The sequence below is a fragment of the Syngnathus floridae genome, chromosome 20 (assembly GCF_059516105.1).
Source record: "Syngnathus floridae isolate MCC-2025c chromosome 20, RoL_Sflo_1.0, whole genome shotgun sequence".
Lineage (NCBI taxonomy): Eukaryota > Metazoa > Chordata > Actinopteri > Syngnathiformes > Syngnathidae > Syngnathus > Syngnathus floridae.
In genome coordinates this window covers 577,390-599,637 of record NC_142432.1, presented here as the reverse complement: position 1 = coordinate 599,637, position 22,248 = coordinate 577,390, and the positions used below count along the sequence as shown (strand labels likewise).

At 48.8% G+C, this 22,248-nt stretch overlaps 1 protein-coding gene across 1 annotated transcript; it reads right to left on the bottom strand.

Moving 5' to 3' along the window:
• Positions 1-45: 45 nt before the first annotated feature.
• prex2 (phosphatidylinositol-3,4,5-trisphosphate-dependent Rac exchange factor 2) lies at positions 46-21,967 on the bottom strand. The gene is made up of 41 exons (XM_088363435.1): positions 21,612-21,967; positions 17,704-17,775; positions 17,339-17,461; positions 17,163-17,267; positions 16,709-16,810; positions 16,222-16,383; positions 15,127-15,260; positions 14,931-15,034; positions 14,450-14,599; positions 14,237-14,378; positions 13,232-13,332; positions 12,599-12,702; positions 12,477-12,526; positions 11,336-11,411; positions 11,186-11,258; positions 10,916-11,058; positions 10,754-10,846; positions 10,546-10,694; positions 10,231-10,316; positions 9,826-9,962; positions 9,268-9,385; positions 9,014-9,198; positions 8,791-8,955; positions 7,945-8,167; positions 7,587-7,794; positions 7,174-7,353; positions 6,938-7,032; positions 6,782-6,864; positions 6,592-6,682; positions 6,399-6,527; positions 6,277-6,318; positions 5,884-5,981; positions 5,628-5,771; positions 5,433-5,535; positions 5,199-5,342; positions 5,011-5,125; positions 3,684-3,750; positions 3,359-3,549; positions 2,021-2,123; positions 971-1,038; positions 46-882 (listed from the first exon to the last, which is right to left on the bottom strand). Exons 1-41 carry the CDS (start codon positions 21,747-21,749, stop codon positions 837-839), a joined length of 4,842 nt encoding a protein of 1,613 aa, XP_088219561.1. The 5' UTR covers positions 21,750-21,967; the 3' UTR covers positions 46-836.
• Positions 21,968-22,248: the final 281 nt, after the last annotated feature.

Below are 22,248 nucleotides of genomic sequence, written 5' to 3'. Positions count from 1 at the left end.
CGTGGTCACTTCATAAGGTACACCCCTGGAGAAAATGTGCTTCAGTTGACTGAAAATCAAGACAATGTTTATTGTAGAGCCAGACCAACATTTTTTTTTCCAGAATAAAATTCCAATAACAGATTAATCGCTGCTCCTAAGCCACTTGGCGGAAGTTGACTCAGATCAATCGCGTACGTATATCAACTATTACAAGTTGATGCGACTCCAAAATCAAAAGATTGCTCACCTCATGTAAAAACGTCAACAGTCAAGTATTCTTATCGAATCTTCATACAGTGCAAAATGCTGTTCAACTGACTCACAATCAATGGATTCATGCTATTCAAATATAAAACCATTACATCTTTTAATACAAACAAAAATATGAAAACCTCTAACATAACACATGCAATAAAAACCGACAATACTTCATTCTCGGATATGAAATTCCTGATATATATATCTTTTTTACACATAGACGTGATTTTAGTTTATTGTATAATACTATTTTGGGTAAAGAAAACAAAGCTAGCTTATTGGTGCTGCTTTCAGTTTGCATAGTCGCGAGCTACCATCGGTGCTAATATGCACTCTCTATGCCTGGAACCTGAGCAATGCAGTTAAAAAAAAACATAGTACTGATATACTATTGGAAATAATCAGCATAAAAATGTATATTTACAATAAACATATACTAAGGAGTGAGTGGAGATGTTCCACACACAGGTTGCAAATATTATAAAAATATTAGTATGCTTTTGAAAAATTCTATTTACACGAAAGGCTGGACATATTTATATGCTGATGTGTGTATAAAAAAACAAAACAAATTGGGTCTTCATATTTGCGATACATTACGGGTCGCCATCAGGGGGGGGAGGCTGGCACAGCTTGTACAACCTGAGGAGAGATGAAGTTACCCCAACGTGACTTTTTCAGAGATTGCACACACAGAGTTTGTTTGCACATCTTTTGTGGCCTATTTCACCTCGGCACAGACGACGGCGTCCGATCCCTCACCCCGAGATTCTTGGCGGAGTTCTGAACCCGGGCACCCTGAGAAGAGACGACGAGCAAAAAGGTCTTTTTTTTTGGTCTTCCTGGATTTGATCAAATGGAGTCGTAAGGAGTTTTGGAGATGAATGGTGTTGACGTGTTCTTGTTCTAATTATCATTATGGCCAGTCAGGAAAATCAGGAGGCTAACGCTCCTGTAGTCAGCACACACTGGTGCACACACTGCAGCTTTATTTTGAAAGCTGAGCTGACACAAAAAGAAAATAACCACACACACATACACACAATAAAATTACAAGCGAGAGAGAGAAAGAGAAGGCGTGCGAGCGAGCGAGCGGTCATGGCCACATTCTACTGATAGTAGGATAGCATCAGCAATTATTCCATTCCCATCACAGCCGGCGGACAAAGATGGCCACTAACGCCAATGAAAGGACGGACGGCGGGAGAGAACGCAAGAAAATGTGCGCTGCCTCTTGAAAATGTCTTCAGACTCCATTGTGAGAGGTCGCTTGATGCTTTCGGTTGTCGTTATCTTGTTGTGCGGGTTATTGATCTGAGGGCTCTTTGGCGACCTCTTGAGGACAAGGGCGAGATTACAGCCCAGCCCAACCTACCAACTGATCAACTGACGACATTTGATCCGTCCCAATTACCTGTCAATGATAAATCAATCACTCTGCTCCTTATTAGGGTACCAGCTTGTTACACTGCCAATTAGTGGCCTGGCATGCACATTGAAAACAATTTTTGTTTCCATGGAAAACACCATTTTGAACAAGCAAAAGCAATACGTGGCATGGATATGAAGGTGTTTGTCAAACAGTGACCTTTAGCGCCATCTTTAAAATGTGACACATTTGTGACTATCCGCCGTGACCTTTTCATTTTCGACGCCCACGTCGGCAAAGCGCCTTGGTTACGTTTTGACAACGTGGGTCGGGCTGTCGATACAGTTGTCAATTTCGGCCAGCCGCCGACAAAAGGCAATGTCAATATTTGAGCGGCGCCATGGCCGTTACCTGCTTCCTCATGACATCGGTGGCCTGCAGAATGCAGCGAGGCGGCAGCCCGTGGTTGCGGGCTAAGAGGATGGCCTGCTCCAGCGTCACGCTCAGAGTGCAACTGGGAACAGAAAAAATCCAGTCCAATGAATGAACGAACGAACGAAGAAGGAACTTGTGAAATGGGATGAAAAACGACTTTTTTGCATCTAGAGGAAGCATTTCCCGGTTGTCAGCGCATCTGCTGCGGTTCTGGGGCTGGGATTTGCATTCCTTCCAAAATGTTTGAAGTGGGGAAAACAGTTGTCGACACCAGTTGGTGAGTCATTATCTGCGTGTGTGTGTGCGTGTGTGCGCTGACAGTTAAACGCAAGCACATATAGATAGATGACAAGTACGCGCAACGGCAACGCAAAGAGAGCGAGCCATCGGGTGACCTTTCGGCATGAACGAGCCACGCTGGTTTATCGATTGCGAGTCTTTTCACTGCAAATAGAAGTGTCCAAAATTGGCACAGAGCCTGTCGTGCTTGTTGACTGGCTCTCCCCAGGGGTGCGAGAGATTGGAAACTAGGGACTAAAGTTTGGAAAACGAAGCGACGACACATGCTGGGAGCGTGAAGCCATTCGTCAAGGACTTCAAATCATATACGTACGAATTGCATCAAAATATTGTGCCGCCTTTCCCGCAGGAGCCTCTTCCTGCCCTGACTTTCGTCTGGAAGTAAATACAAAGTTGGTCCTCTCACTTTTGGACAGGAAGGAGCGCAGTCCATCGCCTCCTTATTTCATCCAGCGCTATATCCGGCCATCGCTAATTCGCCCCGAGCTGAGCCGCCGTTTCTCAATTGGGCGGCGGGACGGAAATATCCCCATCGTTTGTCACCGCCGCCCGGCTTTCGTCTTCCTCCTCGGCCGCCGCCATGACACTATCCATATCTTTCTGTCTGGCACGCGCCCGATTGCAGCATTTGACTGATGATCACGTCACGCCGGTCTGATCGCTAATGGAAACTTTTGGACACTTTATTAAGCCCACGTGGCTGTGTTTGTGTGACCTTGACTCAAATGGAAACGTGAATTCCAAGACAATCGTCATATGTACGTATGTTATGTGCCATTTACAGACATGTTTTATTCAACAGTACTGCGACTGTGGAGACTGTGGAGGGAAGGCAAGCATGCAGCAAGTAAGTACCAATGGGCCCAATTAGGTGGAACATCCTTGGCGCTAATCAAAGAAGTGCTGCGGCATCAAAGCGAGAGGTAGACGTGGCATTCAAAAGGCAGGGCAGGTCACACGAGGCGGCAGTCAGTCGCCGGCCGGCCGCGCCAATGCTAATGGGGACGCACTCACCGGTGAACGCCGTTGTTGCACATGACCACGTGGGCGGCCCCCAGGCGCGAGCACAGCTCCGAGGCCACCGTCAGCAGGCCCAGCCCGGACGCCCCGCAGGCGGTGTACTGGCAGGCGGCCGCGCGGCGGCAGCGGATGAAGCTCTCCAGCAGACGGCGGAGCTCGTCCACCGCGTTCAGGGGACGCATCAGCTGCAGACAACAACGCCTGTGAGACTTGCCCCGAAAGCAATATCATTGATGGACGTCAAGATATCGGAACACAAACGGTGGCGCAACACGTAGACTGGCAATAGCACAATACGACGGACGGATGAACGTCTTACCTTATCTAGGAGAGCAGCTTTGGGTGCGGAGCTGGGCGGCATGTTGGACCGATCCATGTAGAAAGCCCTGGGAGAGAAGCCGGAGCACCGCTAATTATTGTCACGCACGTCCTCCAAGTCGTCCAAACTCAGCAGTGTGAGACTCCATCAAAATGTCCGTCATCCACTCGCGGGCTAAGAATAGCGACACTGGGCTAGATGAAAGTGGCTGTAATAGAATCACACGGGCTTTGACTTCAAGTCATAATGACGCACGGTGCGCATTCCCGCCGCCGCCGATGTGTCAACAGGACCCGAGAATAGCGGGAGACTTTTCAGGGTTGCTGCTTTCCACTCGGACGGGGATTTGGACGAAAGCGTCCGTCGCAGTCGTACAGTAGCGCACCGACCAGAGCTGCCGTACCTTAAGGCCAGAGAGCAGCTGCCGGCTAGCATCCCATAAATCTCTTTCCTGGCCAGGGCCCGTGTAATTGCTTCAAGACGGCCTCGCCGCTCAGACCAAGAATGACGAGAACACGTCTCGCATCCAGAAGACGGCTGAAGTGTCGGTGTCGTGGTTAACGAGCACGCTCATTTACACGAGCCAGCGATGACTTTGTTAGCCAATAAAAACGACTGTCCGTCGTTTGTACGCTAGCTCCGCCAGGTAGATTACAAGTCCGCCGAGTCGAGCGGTGGCGTTTCTCTTGATTCTCTGACATCGGTAGCTAGCGATCGATAGCGGCTGACGCGAGGCGGGGAAAATCTGGCCGGCTGAAAGCCACTGTCGATATGACAAGTCTGGAGACGCTCCTCTGGGCCAATTAAAAGATTTCCAGAAAAAAAAAAAAGAAAATCAAAAACCACTGAAGGTTACGTTGAGGTCTGATTTTTCAGACCCTTTTTTGAACATTGAGCCCAACACGGCCGCCGCTTTTATTTTGGTGTCTACTTCCTATTTTGGCCTATGAACCCATGAAGATTACGATACGTTTCGACCCAATTTGTAGAAAAGATAAGATTAGCCGGTGTCATTCGAGGCACATCAATTGATTATCTCCAATGACAGGGACGACATTTTGCGCAAATTAAAAGCCAATAAATCCATGTTTTGTCTGGCGCGGAACGCTGAGACTATAAATCCGGCGGCTGCTTGACGGCGCCCATGAAGTTACGGCTCTGCAATTAATTCGGTCGGCTTGGGATGGGATGGAGTTCATGGAGCGCGGCTGACTCTTTCTGTTGTCTTGCTAGCTTTGGATCAAGTGCTTCAAAGAATGAAGAATGACAAGAGCCTAAATTGTTTGCTGGGGAAATACTATTTAAGGCATGCACATTTTTGAATGACCTCAGCCTCTTGTAGTACTGCTTGACTTTGTCCAACGAGGTGGCGTTGATCTGGGCCTGGTACTCCTCCACAGACACATTGTCTCTGTAGTAGTAGCCCTCCATGCTCTCCAGTGCTAGACAGTGATGGTGTGTTGAAAATCGGAAAAGTTTCACCAAAAAAAAAACCCAACAACAATCCTAGCGTACCTTGCGTGAAGAGCACGGGATGGATTTTGACACCGCCGCCGGCTCTCAGCCGGGCTGGCAATTGAGAGAAGTAAAAATTCTCTAGCTGGAGGAAAACCTTCAGCTGCTGCCTGGTGCCCTCCACGTGGTACCACACAGGCATGTCTGGAAACAAGAGGACATCATAAACTTCCCAAGCTGAGTCTTACAAGTGCAACAAAAAAAAAACCCCGAAATCGATGGATGTGTACACACTGGCCACTCGGGGTTCTCCTTCAAAGTGCTGAAAGTAGAAGGTGACTTTCTCCAGGTCCACCAGCGCCACCTGAGTGTCCTCCAGCATGGCTTGCTCGTCGGTCTAAAAAACAAAGAGGGCAAAATGGCCTGAAAATATGAATTCCTCAGTTGCAGATTTTGCCACTTTTCTTTTTCGGTCGCTGGGATTCTCACCAGGTTAGGCGAGAGAAGCGATTGGAAGTGGAAGAGCAGCCCTACACTGGCAATCTGCTCCAACCATCGTTTGCTGGCCTCCTGAACCTCCTGCAGGTCCTGGGGGTCCTGCTCCAACTCCGACTCTTTGCCTGCACAATGGAACTGCACACAGAGACAAAAACACACAATCACTGTTCATACGAAATACCAGTCAGAGTGTTGGGTAAATCCAGCTTTAAAAACAAACAAACAAACAAATAAAGACTGAACTTACCTGATTGAGGACAGCTAGCAGGTGCTCGGAGAAGGCGCAGACGGCAGCCACCAGCGACTGACAAAAGACCATATCTCGACGCAACTGGATCTCAGAATCTGGAGGGAACACGATGAATTGGACAAAAACAATTCTGCTTTTATGCGGGGCCATCTGAGCATCGCCGTCATTTGTGGTCCGTGGGGGTTATAAATGCAAATAAACATCCTGTTAGAAAGCCTTTTATTGCCCCGTTAGACCGATGCGCTTTTTAATGCCGCCCGCCGCTCGCTTTATGAGAACTTTTTAATTCTTTAATTACACGTCATAAAGTCCAATCAAATGTGCCTTTTGGACGCCAAGTTGCACATTTGGCTTTTTTTCTGTTGGTGGGCAGACGGCGAGGGGACCAACCTGTATACTGCAGCAGCACTAAGAGCAGCCTGGTCTTCACCTCTGCAGACAAACCAAGAAAAGAGACAGGAAATGTTTTGGCGGCTAAGACTTTGAAGGCAGCTTGCGCCAATAAATCCCACCTTCCGCAAACTTTGCCATGGTTTGCGTGAGCGTCTGGACGCTAGCGGGAAGGTTCCACGGATCCCGCTTGACGTGGAGACGCAAGCTCTTGGCGGAGTTCATCTCGGCTTCCATCTCTTGCTCAAATTCTGACACACAAAATGCAAAGTGATACAGCCGTACGTTAGCTTAGCATTTTGAGGTTTCCCGAACCTTGAAAGCCTCTCCCGGGCGTGAAGCACTTGGTTTGCTCAAAAGCCCGTGCCACCAGTGCTCCTCGCAGCATGCTGGTGATGGAGTCCACCTGGGGTAGAGTTGAGGAGAAAATGTCTGTCTCTCATCATGGACAAGCTCTCTCTCTCTCTCTCTCTCGCTCTCTCTCTCTCTGCCAGCCTCTTCTCACCTGGCTGAAAAGGTGCTCCAGGAAGCTGTGAAGCTTCTTCTGCTTTTCATGAGACAGCCACACGCTGGATGCCACCTCTTCCCCTGAAATGACATAAGCCAGGTTTGGTCTCGGGTGTCGTTCACGAACGATGATGCTTTGGCTGGCAGCCCGTACCCGAGTCCATCTCGTCGCTGTGGACGTAGGAGCTGCAATGGCTGCTGCAGATGCTGGTGAAGGAGGCGATGGAATTCCTGTTACTGTTACAGTCACTGTCATCGGACGGGTTGGGGGGGGAAGTAAAAGGACACCACAACATGTTAGAAGATTGAAAAGATGAACTGTATTGAAGTGTGCTACGTGGGCTCCCTCTAGTGGAAGTGTGAATGATTTACTGATGAAGTCTTCCTTACCTGTACGAGTCCCGGTTGCTGATGGTGTCGTGGCCCGAGTCTTCCTGCTCGTCCCCTGCCACGTTGAAGCACACCTTCTTCCCGTTTCGCTCGCCCTTGTCGTTGTCACTCTCGGCCGATACGAAACTCTCCGAGCTCTTGGTCTCCGTCGCCGGCGGGTACGTGATGGACGATAAGAGGCTGAGTAGATGAATACAACTCAATGATATTCTCTTCTCCGTGCAGAGACATCCTCATTAGAGCCCACTCGCACAAAGGCCCGCCACAGTAGAGTGGCATTCGGTCGCCACGGAAACGCCCTATGAACCCTGCAATTGGCTAATCAAGACCAGAAGGGACGGACGGCTGAGGTGGAAGGTGACCAAGGTTGGATCAAAGCCTAGCGTTGTTTACTACGTGGCGACGCAACTCACTGGTGAATATGTCCGCCGTGGGTCTCTGTCTCCTTGACGACGGTGTCCAGCTTGTCCAGGAGCTTCTGGTAAGCGTCCAGGGTGAGGAGGTGGTCCTCTCGGAGCAGGAAGCGCAGGCCGTGGCCCTCGGTGCGACCCAGGCTGTGTCCCGAGGGGGCCGCCATGGAGGTGATGGTGTGTTGGATGTGGACCGTGGGGCTCAGCTTACCTGGAGGGACAGCGGAACCACCTCGTAGTCAAAAAGTGCTTCAGCCCTGACACCCTTCCTCTATGAACCAGGAAGTGGACAGCTAGCAAACATTTATTAACAGACTACACGTTGTCGTTTCCGTCTTTGATAGAGTCCATGGAGCCTCACCCTGCTCAGCAGCATATCGCCCGCCTTTCTCCGGCGTGCTCTTGCGGTTGTCCAGCTGCACCCCGAAGGAGCTTCCCAGGGAGGTGGTGGTCTTGGGGTAGGACACCTCCATGGTGTTGACGTGACAATTGGTGGGGCAAAAGTCGCTGCTGTGCAGGGGGGACACCTTGCCCTTGGCCTGCTTGAAGGTAGGCCAGGCCCTGTTCTTCAGCACTCGGGCAAACTGCAAATAGAGCAAGTATTTGCACAACATTACAGCTCGGCCGGAAGGAATTCATGATTGAAAAAGACCTTTCTTATGGTGTGAATGAATCACAGACAGACGGACATCATGATAATTGTTCTCACATTGAGTCACTTCAAGGGAATTGGAATGGAAATCTTTTTGTTGATGCAACACAAAGGACACACTGAAAAAGTTGGTTCTGGAGAAAAATATCTTCTTGTTGTTGTTTTCATGCTATTAGAAAGAAGCTACTGAGACAATATAGCACTGATACGGCGCATTGATGTGATCCTGATGGACAAGGTGAGGACCGCAAGTGGATTGGACAATTCCAGGCCTTTCCTTGTGTCATTTCCTTCCCTGCTGACATTCCTTGCGCCCACCCCCCGCCCCCTCCCTCCCCCTTTCCGTGTTCTTGAGAAGGAATTTGACATGTTACATAAAAGAGGCCTGCTTGTGGCTGCGCTATTTATAAAGTGACTGCTAATTAATGAAAGACCAGTTTCAACTCAGAGTCCTTTTTACGCCTACAGACATACAGCATCAATCAAAAGGCCACATTGGGCAAAAATATTGGGACGCACAGCATATTTATGAGGTTGACTATTTTGGAGATTCACCTTTCTGTAGTTGGTGATGCGTCGGTTGATGTGCTCCACCCTCTCGGCGCACAGCGCATCGAACGGCGTCCGCAGCTCCTCGGGGATGACGATGTCACCGCCGGAAGTCAGCTTACCGCACGTCCGCACCAGCGTTTCGTCGTTATGCGCCAGAGCTTCCAGGATCTACGCAGGTGCACGTTGAAGGCGTCTTTCCACGTGTTGCGCTCAATGAAGCCAGTACCTTGGCAGTGAGGCTGAAGAAGCCTTTGGGCTCCAGCATCTTCTCCAAGACGTGACACTTGATGCCGGCCGTGCTGTCGTAGTCGTACACCACGCCGTACTCCAGGTGCACGTTGTCCACCGTAAGGCTCACGTGGTCCTTGTTGCCGTCCATGATGGCGATGGTGTTGAACTTGTCCATCGCCTCTGAGACACAGCACATTGCTAATGCTAACGCTAAGTCCAAAGCATTTTTGTCCGGGGTATAATAAACACCTTCAACTTTGCACTCAAAGACGTCAGCGTTGTCCTCCGGGGTGGCCTCGCGGTTGCTCCTCTGGTTGTCCTCGTGGGCGCTCTCACTGTTGTTATACACCCACTTGATTGTATCTTGCTACATTGGCCAAGAGGAGAAAGATTTTCATCTCCGGTCCAAATACTTCTGGTTCCATTTGACCGTACGTCTCCATCTTCCTTCACACGCGCGTGTGCAAACAAACACGATTGGCATTTGGTTTTCCAGCGCGGCGACCCATCTCATGGTGGTGCGTCTGCTCTGCTCTGCTCTGCCCACACCCAAAACCCCAAAGTGGCTTTCTGGCCAACGTTGACACGCTTTGCTGCGCTCGGCGGTGGCGCAGTGCACGACGACTCGAGCAGGGCGGTCCCCATATGTCTTGATTTAACATCCACCACATGTACGTATGCATCGTGCTTGAAAAATCCCAAGAAGCCAGACTAAAATCAGCGATGAAGACCAATGTCTGTTTTCCTACTTTATCAACCACTAACAATGTGTCTGTAGTGTCATCATCTTTTTTTTTTTTTTTTTACCTGTGAGGGTCGCCTGTACTTGCGGCACGCCGTCACGTGAGCGATGACGCTGGCGTGGCTCTCCTTGCTAACATTGATGCCGTTCACCTTGATGATGCACTGGCCCGGGTGCAGCCCGGCCATGGCCGCCACCGTACCTGGTGGGGGAGGAGATGGTCAACGTAGGAAACGAAACGCGTTCCACATTCTGTATGATGAGAAAGGATGGAGAGGAGGGAAGTTGTTGATCTGGAGGGACGTGATTCACAAAAAATGGACGCCGCCGCCGCCTTGCGTACTAACCTCGATGGCCTTCCTAACATGCTGCGTTAGGTTAGATGAGCACAACACGGCAGATTACACAAGGAGTCGCGCAAGCTGTGCCGCCTGCCTGCCGTAAGACCGCAACGCCTCCTTTTATTTTACCTCTTCCGACGGCGTGAACCACGGAGGGCCCGAAACCGCGAATCTGGAAGCCCAAACCGTCCACCGAGTCGGGAATCTTCACAGTCCTGGAATTAGAAATAATAATAAGCTGTCCTACTTGAAGAGGATGAAGAATCTACGCCTCTGAGTATTGGGATATCGTTTGCCTGCATGTGTAGCTCCGCCGTTTGTGTTCAAATTGGCTTTGAAAACCGTAACCATCTAAGCCGACAATGTTTTATTTTCAGCTAAGCGCTCCTTCGTTCAGCCTGTTGTTTGGTTGTTGAAATCACAAGACGTAAAAATCAGACCTACTCCCTGGGCTTGGTGCTGACCAGGACCCGGAGCGGCCCCTTGCTGAGGAAACACCGCCTGAGGAGAACGGCCACTTCGGAGAAAGGCCTGAGGAACACCAGGTCTCCGTTGATGGCAAACAGCTTCTTCCCCACCTCCAGGCCGGCCATCTTAGAAGGCCATCACGTTGAGTTTCCACAGTGCCAACTTTCATCGTTTGTGCTCTCACCTCAGCAGGTGAGCCCTTCTCCACCGACTTGATGATGGGCAGCCTGTTCCTCTCCTCCAGCGTGAATCCGTAGCCTGCGTCACTGGGTCTTATCTGAAAGAAGAAAAAGCTCAGTGTCACAAAGGCTGGAGCGTGGCGGGAAGTCAGGATGCCCTCCCTCACCAGGAGACACTTGGAGATGACGTTTTCCACGATCTTCAGGTCATGCTTCACCGGCTTGTGTTTGGTGTTGGAGCCCTCCATCTCCTCGTCGGCAAAGAAGCGAAAGAGCAGCGGCTCGTCCTTGAATTCGCTCTTCTCCAGCACTGATTGATGAATGCAAAAACGCTCACGTTGAGAGAAACGATGTGGTATTTCGCTCTGCTCCGAGAACCGACCGTACGGCACGTTGCCAGGGGGTTGGACCGTAACGCCGACGAGCGCTTTATTTACCGTGATGCATGAATCCATTGTCGCATAGCTCGACTCCCAAAATCAGCGCCTCCTCTCTTGTTCTGCAGTCGCCCTGCGAGAAACACAACAAACGACTGCTACTAAAAGCCATCGATGACTTTTGCTCAATAAAAACAAGAGAAGCGCTACCTGTGCTATCAGCCAATCGATAAGCTTGTTGGCCATCACCACCGATTTGTACGTCCTCAAATGGTAATCCTTGTCCCTGCGAATGGATGAAACACAACTTTTTAAATCCAAACGGAATCGGTTTCTCCTTCTTCCTTTTGTGCTGGACAAAGTGAAGGAGAGCACTAACGCTGTCTAATCATGATAATAAATGACCCAAAATAAAAGTCTACGTCATGGCGGTAAATGAGTCCACGTTCTGGACAATTGGCGACAGGAAAACAACATTCCAGTGTGAGCGAGCGAGCGAGCGAGCGAGCCAACGAGGGCCCCAGCAGTGTTTGGTCCCGGGGGTACCCTCAGCGCACCCCCTTCCCCCTCCTCAGTGTTGCGCGCTCACTTTGCCAGAGACACAAACAGAGCCGTGACTTTCCCATGAACAGCGCCCCCCCCCCCACCCCCCCCCCCCTCGGAGAGGGAGGGAGGGAGGGAGGGAGGCACAAGGGCCAAGTTACAGCCCCCCGGGAAAAATCCAGTACCACTGCTATGACTTTGCAGCACACTCATGAGGAGATTGTTGCTTATTGTGTTATGTAACTGGATGCGTCTGGGACGAGGCAGCCAAAAGCGCCGTGCCCTCCCCCGCTGAATAGGAGAGCCTGTCACCAGTGATAAATGGGGGGCAAACTGCGGTCTGGTGAGCACCCATATGTCCAGCGCGAGGAAACAGGCTGAGGGGGGAAAAAAGAGGTTGTTTGCAATTTGCTGTGCAAAGAGAAAATGGCCTATTATAGCCGTTTGTTTGGTCGCTCCGAAAACTACTGGACCGATTTCTGTGGTGGGACAAAGGCCGAAGATAAATATCGTCATTTTCTTCTTATGGTAGATGGGACGTGCTTGTTTTGTGACCCCTCAAGGCTGGATTACTGTCATTCTTCTCAGAAAAGACCATTTCCGCCATGCTTTGGGGATGAGTGGCGCAAAGGCTGAGGAAAGAGCTGCAGATTTGGTGCAAGTCTGCCAAAAGACACGAGTGCTTCTGAGTGTGTGTGTGTGTTATCAAATGGGAGTAGTGTGTTAAATGCTCATTTTGGGGTGCAATTGTGCCAAACATCAGCATTCTAATCGGTTGGGTCGTGTCAAGCTGTCGAATTGAATTCACCTGATGACAGGAGTGAAGAGGCTGTGGAGCCGACAGAACAGGCGAACGCCCTGCAAACGACAAGGAGATCAACCCGCTTCATTTTCATCAAGCTCTTCTTTTCCAATCATCGGGCAGGTTACCTTCGATATGACGTCGTGCATGTCGCTCCTGGGATGGTAGGTGCCGTCGTCGTAGCGGAAGCGATACAAGACGGGCTCGGGTTTGAACTGGTGCTTGTCGGTCACTGAAAAAGTCAATCCAACTTTTATAGATGGATACCATGTTGTTTTTCCCACACGCTCATTTTCCTCCGAGGAAGCGATAAAGGGCCGCCGAGTGTCTTTTTGGACCGTGTAGAAACATCTTGCAGCTTGAGCTTCATGAGCTAAACACACAGGAAGTGTGCCACTAAAGCACTGCAGCTCAACTCAACTAAATGAATGCTCATAATAATCCCCGACAGACAGAAACAATCGCAATGGCCTCTGTCCATGCGACGCCTGGTTAAATGCGCTCTCCAAAAGTCAATTGTGGCATGCTAGTAGGAGGTTAGCTAGCGTCAGCAACATACAGTACCTTTGGCAAGAAGGACCCCTGAGGGAAAATGCAATAGTTGCTCATTTGTTAGCTTCTGGTTTCATTTGCGTTTTTTTTTTTTTTTTTTTACCACCTGACTTTTACATGACTGGGGTCCATCTGTTATACCAATAAGAAGCAGCACTTCTCATGTAGCTAACGAGGCTAGCGAGGGGCATGAAGCTGCGGTGAGAGACCGTGGTGGATGATGCCATTCTCCAGCAGGGCCTGACCGAGGTGGACGCCCTCCTCCGGGTTGCCCGTCTCGCCCATTTCCATCAGCCAGGATACAAACTCACTGGAGAGAGACAGAAATAAATATTGGATGTGAAAACATCACAAGCGCACGAGTGGCGGAACGACAAACACGCCGGCTAATCCGATGGCTTCGTTCCGCCGTGATTTCATCCTTGACGTTCCTCGTCTGACCGCCCCGGCCGGCCAAACAAACATTACGCTCTTCTCAAGCGCTTGGCCTTGACGTCTCTGCGACAAAATAAGACTCCACCATCGTGTCCATATGTAAACCATGAAGGAAGAGAAGATGCAAGGACCTTCTCATGCCCTCAGGAACATATAAATGGCACGAGTGGTGAGGGGGAAAAGAAAGAAAGAAAGAAAGAAAGAAAGAAAGACTAGCTTGCGAAGCTAACGTACTATGTTTTGTCAAGAATGAATCAAAATAGAAAGTAGAAACTTGTCAAAATAAAAAGTCTCTACTAAAGTGACAAGCATATGGTGGCTCACCAATTAGCGGCAACATTTTTAGACTTGTACCATGAAGAAATGAGACATTTTCTCACGTGCGGTTATTTAAACGATGACAAATTCCAACCGGCCTGCTCACGTGTTTGGAGTTCACGTCAGCAGTGATGAGCGGTAAGAACGGCGGCACTACAATAATACCGCTGTTATTTTTAAAAGCGTGCGGCGCAGGAGGAAGGGACATAGCTGCGGCCCAATTTACACGGCACGGCGCGTTGAGAACGAGCAACGACCGCGTCGCCGTGCTCTCCTCAGACACACCGCAGCCGGAACGGCGTGGGAGGAGTGCAAGCTGGCGGAAAACCAATGGGCACTGGGGGGAGCTTGCTAACGCTAGCACTCGATGTTAGCTTGTGAAGTAAGCTGTTGTTATTTTGGAAGCTCGTTCCGTCGGCCCCGTTGTCAAGTCACTTGTCCGCAGATTTGGGGAATCTCACCTTCCGAGGAAGCACTTTGGAAAAGTGCTGAGCTTGCGTTTGCGGTCTTTGATGAGGTGCCCTTTGCTCATCAGCTGGTAGAGCTTCTCCCCCTTCTCAGACACCATCAGCCACGTGTCCTGCTCCATGCCCAGCGTCAGTCCTACGGATACACACAGACACATAGCAGGTGGGCAAAAGTATCGGGACCGCTGGAGCTTCTGACGCACCTACCTTTGCGACGTTCGCGTTCCTTCATGATGGCCTCCAGCCACTCGTGCTTCTCCTCCGCCGTCTTGGCCATACACACAAACCACTTGTTCTTGGCCGTGTTGTGGATCTTCCAGCCGTTGTTGACGATGTTGCCGGAGCTGTGGTAGTCGGCTGCAGGGGGTGGCTTAGGGTTAGTTATTGACCGCCGGGACTTGACGTGTGTGTGTGTGTGTGTGTGTGGTCCATCCAAGCATCATCAGTATGCGTCTGCCGTTGTTTTGAAAATAGCTCAAGGTCATTTTGTCAACCTCTGGCAGCAAGTGTGCGCTTGGCAGAAAGCAAAAAACTGTCTTCATGATATGCTATCCCGCCTGCGGTGTGTGTTGGCAGGACACCCACGAACGAGCCTGCCTGCCTGCCTGCCTGCCTGCCTGACGCGTCCATCATAGAGAGAAGGCCAGTTTGGGAAATGAAGGGCTTCCACTAAAATCAAAGAAGAGACCTGTTCCGTCGTCTACGTTCTCCACTTCCATCACTTCTGTGTTGATTCTGCCTCTGAACAGATAGCGAGGAGCCTCCGTGGTGGCTTTGCTGTTTTTCAAACGTCTTGGGAGACAACACAAACGGCTTTGGTATGAGACCACGCAGGAAAAGAAGAAGTCAACAACATGAACAAGAGCGGAGTGGAAGCCAGCCACCTGCTTTTCTTCTTGCAGTAGACCAGCAGCTTGTCAAACAGGAAGAAGATCCTCTCCTGCACGTTGCCGGCTGAGATCTTCAGCAGGACGCCGTGCATGAGCATCTCCGTGCACGTGTCGGTAATATTGGAACCCTGACGACACACGCGCGCGTGTTAAAGAGACGTTGGAATATTGAATATTCACACATGGGGAAGAGAGGAGATTACAAAAGCCCGGCCTTTCCGGTCCAACCTCTCTGGGGTGCGAAAAGAAAAAAGAAAAAAAACACACCGCTTCCTCTTCAATTGGCGTCCATAGAATAACATCCTGCGTGCGTGCGTGTGTGCGTTATACGGTGTCAGGAAAACGTCTTTTCCCTCACCTTGCCTGCTCCCGGGTAAGTTGGCGTGCCACGTTTGATTGGCAGCTAAAAATAACTGGAGCGCCACGCAAGTGTTTTAACATTCTATTGCTCTTTTAGGACCTTTTGAACATCCAATAAGGCCAAACAGATGTTCAAGTCATTTTGTAGGACCAGACGCTCCCTTAAACACGCACTTTGCTCAAATTAGCCTTGGCACGCTATTATTCCATGTTCGATCTTCATGTTTGGTCCATTCAAAACGAAGCAGATTTTTTTTTTTCCCCTGAAAATCTTGATTCGAAAAGGAATGAAATATGTCCAATTTTAAGAACCACCGAAAGCTGACGTTTCAACAGGGGGGTGTAGACTTTTTATATCCACTTACAAATAAAAAGTGCACGTGTTTAATGAGCTTGCGCCCTTCCAAGCGTTCCAACAGCTGTTTAGTTATTTTGATGGCACCTTCATTCCTTCCGTCATAAAAGCAAAGCAGACCTTAATAGTATCATTTCGCCTCATTTCTCATTTCCTCTACCCGCCAGAAATAATAAGCTGAGATGTGGATGACCAATTGGGAATGACCAAACGGTGAAAAGTTATTTGAGGTCAAAAATGTTCTTTTGGATTTGTGTTGAGGTGGCATCTGGAGGCGCCCACCGCTTTTTTTTTTTTTTGGTGGTACAATTAGCGGCACCGTTCACAGCAGAGCTAATCATGAAAAGACCCCGGGGCGGAATGTTGAAACGCACCTCCCAGCCTTCGATGTGCGACTGCCACTCTTCCAGGAGCTCCAGTTTTTCCATCTGCCGCTTGGCTTCGTTGATGCCGGAGCACACGGCCTTCATCACCTGCAGCGACTCCTGCACCGGCGCGTAGTCTTCGTGCTTCTTGGGCGTCCGCTTAAGGAGCTCCTGATAAAGACAGGGGGGGAATCACTCGAGGAAGTTTTATTGTATTTTTGTGTTAAACTCTGATTTCCACAAGACAAGACCTGACAGCTGTGACGCCTCCAAACATCCCGGTGTCAAATGACCTCATTTGTCTTACACGTGTGCATGCGTTTGGACAAAGTCTGGCCGGGCTCGCCGCGTGAAAACAGGATGAAGGAGACCCGACCGAGCCTTTGAACACTTGAGAAGTGACGCGCGGAGGACAGGTACGAAGCGAAACCTCACAGCTGCAGCTTTTCGATTGGCCTGATGGATTTTTGCTGATTTGGAATTTCCTGAAACTCACTCGGAGCAGCAACGGGTACTTGCAGATCCTCTGAATGGGAGCCAGCAGGTAGCCCTCCAGTGGCACTTCGGTGTTCTTCCGCCCTCCCAGCAACATGCAGTTCTGCACAAGAAGCAAACCTTGCTGAAAGGGGAATCCAACTTTTTTTTTTTTTTGGTCCTTCCTTCCGGCTCCGTGATGCTCCCCTTGTGGAAGTCTCCCGGAGCGCGGCAGGAAGTGGAAGTCCTCCCACGCTCATCAGCTGTCTCGCTCACTCAAACGCAACACAACGGCTTGTTAATGGTCTGCCCCGGCAGGGGAGAGTCGTTACTAAACGTTCACGCGCGGCAGCACAATCGACACAACAACGTGTTTTGTTTGAAAAAGGTTCCTTCATCATGCATGACACGGCAAATATATTTTCAACCAAGCACACCAAGTGCCACTTTGTCCTCTGTCTCTCTCTCTCACCCACCAGCAAGCACGTACGGACGCTGCGGATCTTGTTGAGCTCCAGCAGCAGCCGCTGCGCCTTCTCGTGATTTCCGCAGTATTCGTCGTAAATCTGGAAACGCCGCCTCTGCAAAGTCAACACAAACGTTGTCTGTGTGTACGTCAGATTTTTTTTGGACTCCGAGAATCATCACTCACAAAGTGCAAAAAACAGCGTCCGACGACATGGTGAGCATGCGGGTCGGGCTGCAGCAGCTCCTCCACCATGGACAGGAAGTCTTTGTGCACCGTCAGGATGTCCGCAATGTTGGAGAACAACATCTGAGAGGAGTCAATGAAGAAAGTGTCTGTCTGGGATCAAGATGGCCAAGCAAAACTCAAGCACGTCGCGGCTTTGTCATGCCTGCTTTAATCTGCTCATTTAAAACATCAAGAGGAGAAATTCAATCCAAATGTTTTTACGGCCTGTGGAGGGTGCGCTGGCAAGAATTTTCAAGAGCCCTGTCAAATTTGTTGTATTGATTTTTTTCCCCCCGGAAATTGGTTCATTAAAGTCTCCTCACTTTGACCGTTTCCTCCGTGATGTTTTTGTCCATTTTGGTGGCAGCGTATTGGTTCAGTCGATGCAGGAACACCTGGAAGAGGAAAATAGGTTGACGTTTGACAATTGAGCTTTTTGTAAAACGGACAAAAAATCATTACAACTCAAACTGAAAACAAAAGATAAATGCTGCATATCTAAAACTATGATAACAAACTTGAGTTGAATGCACTTTGGGGAAAAAGCAACCGTGTCAGTTGATTACAGAAAAACACTTCAGAGGAAAATTGAAACAGCGAGTGATGGAATTTGTGGGTTTTTTTGGGGGGCAAAAAAAAAGAGGCTACTTCAGGCTCTTTGTTGCACTCCAACTGGCTGATTAGCATTCTGCGGCCAACCTCGCCTCGCCTCGCCTCGCTTCGCGACTCTCCGACACTCGGCGGCATTAGCATGCCATTAGCAAGTCTAATATGTACAAACACGGAGTACACGGCCCTCGACAAGGCCCGAGCGGCAAAGTGCTCCAAGTCAAAAAAATAGGTACGCTCGCCAACGCCAAACTAAGTATGTTAAAAGATATACATAATATAGATCTATATATAGTGAGAATATTTTTTTTTTTCAAAAATAAACAGCACTACTAAGCATGCGAGACGTTTTTGTAGTTTACTGTTGGTCCCTGCTCGCTATCATCATGATGAAATGAAGTCACCCACCGTGTATGTTATTCCTGGAATAAAGTCCCAGGGAAGGCAAAGAAAACAAACATGCTCCTTTTGAGGAAAAACAGCAAAGCTAATTTCGTTAAAAGTGAAGCCCTGGAAGACGTCCAAGACGGCAAGCTGACTCATTGGATTTATGGACCCGGGCCGACTGTGAATCCAAGCCCATTTTCAGGACGGCCCATAAATATACACTTCATTTGCCTAATTGCGTTGTGCTTTTAATTGACTTGTTTTATTTAGTAGCGGCGAAGCAAAGCGCCGATTGTTTGCATCCGCCGCTCCGGAGAAGCGACAATGGATCCAGGTTGTCTGGCCAGGCGGCCAGGCCTGAATCCCAAGTAGCGCATCATCGGTGACGCTCTTCCGGCCGGCCTCGTTGGCCATCCGCGTCACGTGCGACCGACCGACCAACGCTGACCGTTGACACTTTCTAAGAAGCAACTGTGCTGTTAAGTTGGATGGACTTTTAATATGAAATCCAAATGAAGACCGTGTGCGGTTGTGTTCTTTTTCTTTTCAGAATAGCTCCTCTGAGCTCAACGTGGATTTCTCCGCGCCTTGCTTGAAGCAGGAAGCGTGCAGCACAATGCAAAAGATGGGGAGGGCCAGGAAGGAAGGAAGGAAGGAAAGAAAGAAAGATGGAAGGAAGGAAGGAAATCCTGCTTGACAAGTTCTCTCTGAGACAAAAGAAGACAAAAAATGGACAGGAAGCGCTGGATGGTTTTTTAAGCCAAGCGCCTGAAACTCTTGAATAAATTGTTCCAAGACATGAAAATAAAAAGATTCTTTTTTTTTCTCCATCCCTTCACAGGCCATTACTACAGCTGACAAAATCTGCCTGGCAACAGATGGCTGCCAGAGCATCAGGAGGCTTTTGGTTCTTATTTCATTTCACATCAAGGCTGTGTTTGTGAAAAGCCCTCAAATGAATTGAAATAAACGTATGCCAACTGCGCTTTGTAGTCCAGCCAAGGAAAAGGGGCAGCTAAGGGAGCGTTTAAACGCCTCACGTAAATCTTGCCATACTCATTATTTTCATGTCAGACATGACAATGGCAAAGGCCTGCGACACACAATGTTTACATAATGTCTTTTTTTTTTTTTCTTTTCTAGCTCATTCCGCCGAAGATAAACACAAGCGCCCACTGTCTCCAGTTATAATTAGTCTTTATGTAACATCCAAACCTATTTGGGACATCTCTCGTAACCTTTTTTAGTACCACCAGGATTTTCCGCCGGCTATTTTTGTGCACGAAAAAAGATAAAGGCTGCATTTCTTCCGGCCCCCGTGTGAACATAGTCATTTTTAATAGCTCCACTTCCACCTCTTGGGGTTTTGATCATCATTACCGAGCACCAATACCGCTCGTATTTATTGATATAAAACTTAATTTGCCGCAATGACAATTCTTTTTTTCAACAATAGCATTTTTTTGCTGCAGTATCGCACCAACTACTGTCAGGGAGGACTTACCGCATGTCCGATTTTTTGGTGCATTTAGTATCGGTTGCTCGTATCGGCGGTCTCAACGAGTACCTGATACATTCAAACATGATGTGGAAATGTCACTAATGAAGTCCTAGTGTAGAGTGGGCTCAGTAATACTTTTAATGTCCCTGTTTTGATCTTGGACACAAGTGTGTGTGTGTGTGTAGGGTTGCTCAAGGAGGTGAAAGGCAAAAGTGCAGGGTGCGTCACACAGAGTGGACGCTGGCCAGGAGGCTCTGTGGAGCTGGTTTTGTAAAGCACACTTCCTGTGGGAGGAATTCCTCAGAGATTTCGGAAATGCTGTGGAACAATGAGGGGTTGCCCCCTCCTCGCCAGAGAAAAAAAAAAAGGAAATATACCAACAAACTACAGTGGACCGAGTTGAATTTAGCCCCTAAATTTGGAATGACTAAGAATTGAATTCATCTGTTCCAGGCCCAAAAATCTCCCCCCTTCAAATAATCTGTATACTTGGGAGTGAATGGTGTGGGAAAATGTCCCGACTCCAACATTTCTGAATCACCTTCCGCACTCATTTCCCTGAGCATCTGCCAGCTCCGGTTAAGCGAACCCCCTTTTTCTATCGATTTTTCTCGGCTCGTCTGGACGCATCCGGCACTGGCGTTTCCGGCCAGAACAGACTCGCCTTGTAACGGAGCAGCCAATCCCCCCAAATGAATTCTCGCGGAGATGAAACGGAGCGAGGAGGCGGAGGAACGAGGACACACGCACGTTCGCAACATTACACACACACACACACACACACACACACTCTCTGATGGCTCTTCTAAGAAAGGCCAGATTGCGATCCACCCCATCCCCACTCGTCCCTAATATGAGCTCCATTAGAAACATGTGGGCCTGAGATAGCAATCCAAAAGAAGACTGAGCCTTCTATGGTGTCTTTTTTCCTGCCTAATATTGCGATTGCAATTCATAGTGTTCAAATTGTTTATTTGAGGTATTCTTCAAAAGTACTGCTTAACAAACTCAATGGAGGAGAAAAACAATGGGAATCCTATTTACGGGAAGAAGAAAAGCAAATACAACCAAATCTGGCCCTATTATGGGACTCAAAAGGTCTTAACAAATTGTGGCATGCACAGCCCTGGGTGTGCAGAAGAATGATCACAGAATAGAAATACTGTACCGTAGCACAGTTACACAGTTCGTTTCAGGGGTGCACACATCACATATCGACAAGGCTGCATAAAAGCACTTTGAATAGACGACGAAAATAAGAGCATTTCCCAAACGTGTGTACAATATGCGAACCCCAAGTGGGGTTGTTGTTGTTGTTTTTTTTGCTCCCATATGAGGATGCTGTAGCACTGCACAGTTTAGCGCATTTTCCTGACATTTTTGCTCAGGAAAAATAATAAAAGGAGCCTTTCCAAACTTTTTGGGAAAAGCTCCTTTTACACCATGCGCACCCCCGAGTGTTATTGTTGTTGTTGTTTACATACGGGGATGTGTGTCTTTTGTCTTGTCAAGTGTTTCTTCTCAACTCGTAGATGGGTGTGTGTGTGTTTTTGTCAATATCTGTTTTTATTTTGTTGTTATTTCACTGCATTTCAAGCTACACTGATGCTAACTTGATGACTGAAGCACCTGCAATGTTCACCGTGATACCTCGTCGTACACGGCGGCAGCCAACTTGGCACCACCTGCTCACCAGCAGGCGTGTAAACACTTGATTTTTCAAGTCCAACTCACCGAGAGGAACTCCAGGGTGGCGACATAATCCCGTTCCGTCTTCAGAAGCTCGTTGAGGACGCACACTCGCAAGCGGAGTTGCTTGTCCAAATCCTTCCCGCTCTCACTTCTGTGGTCGCTTCTGCTCTCCTCTGTCATGGTGTCAAAAATAAAAGCCAAACAAAAGGAAAATTACGCCTTCCCGGCCATAGTTGAAATAGGGGGCTGCTTGCTTGTTAACTTTGCAGCAATTTCAAGAAAGAAAAAAAAGTAGTAAAAAGTGGTGAAAGGTAAAGCGTGAAAAAGATGCGAGCCCGTTTCAAGTGAGCCAGCCCATGTGACTTCCACACACTTTTAGACAGTCTGGCTCACTTGGAGCGCTCTAAATGGTGCTCAAGCGACCATGGAAAAACAAGGTCGTTTCCGGCAAAGCTTTCAAAGTAAACTAATGTCGTTGTCTCCCGGGTTTCAAACGGATTCAATGCTGGCTTACGTGAACAAACTACGCCATTTCGTTTGTTTTGAAACTGTTTCCTGGTCAGCTATAATTCGCCGTCTAACGACGACACGCTTGCTTATTTTTAACAATTTATTTAGCATAAAAAATGACAAACTATCAACTGATACCAACCTCAACGATAGAGGGAGTGTGTCCTCT

Excerpts from the sequence above, each read along its gene's own strand:
- prex2 (XM_088363435.1), bottom strand. The coding sequence starts at position 21,749 with ATGACAGAGGAGAGCAGAAGCGACCACAGAAGTGAGAGCGGGAAGGAT. Across the intron at positions 17,268-17,338 it reads GACGCTGTTTTTTGCACTTT|AGGCGGCGTTTCCAGATTTA; the intron begins GTGAGTGATGAT and ends TTGACTTTGCAG. Across the intron at positions 6,683-6,781 it reads TGGAGCACCTTTTCAGCCAG|GTGGACTCCATCACCAGCAT; the intron begins GTGAGAAGAGGC and ends ACTCTACCCCAG.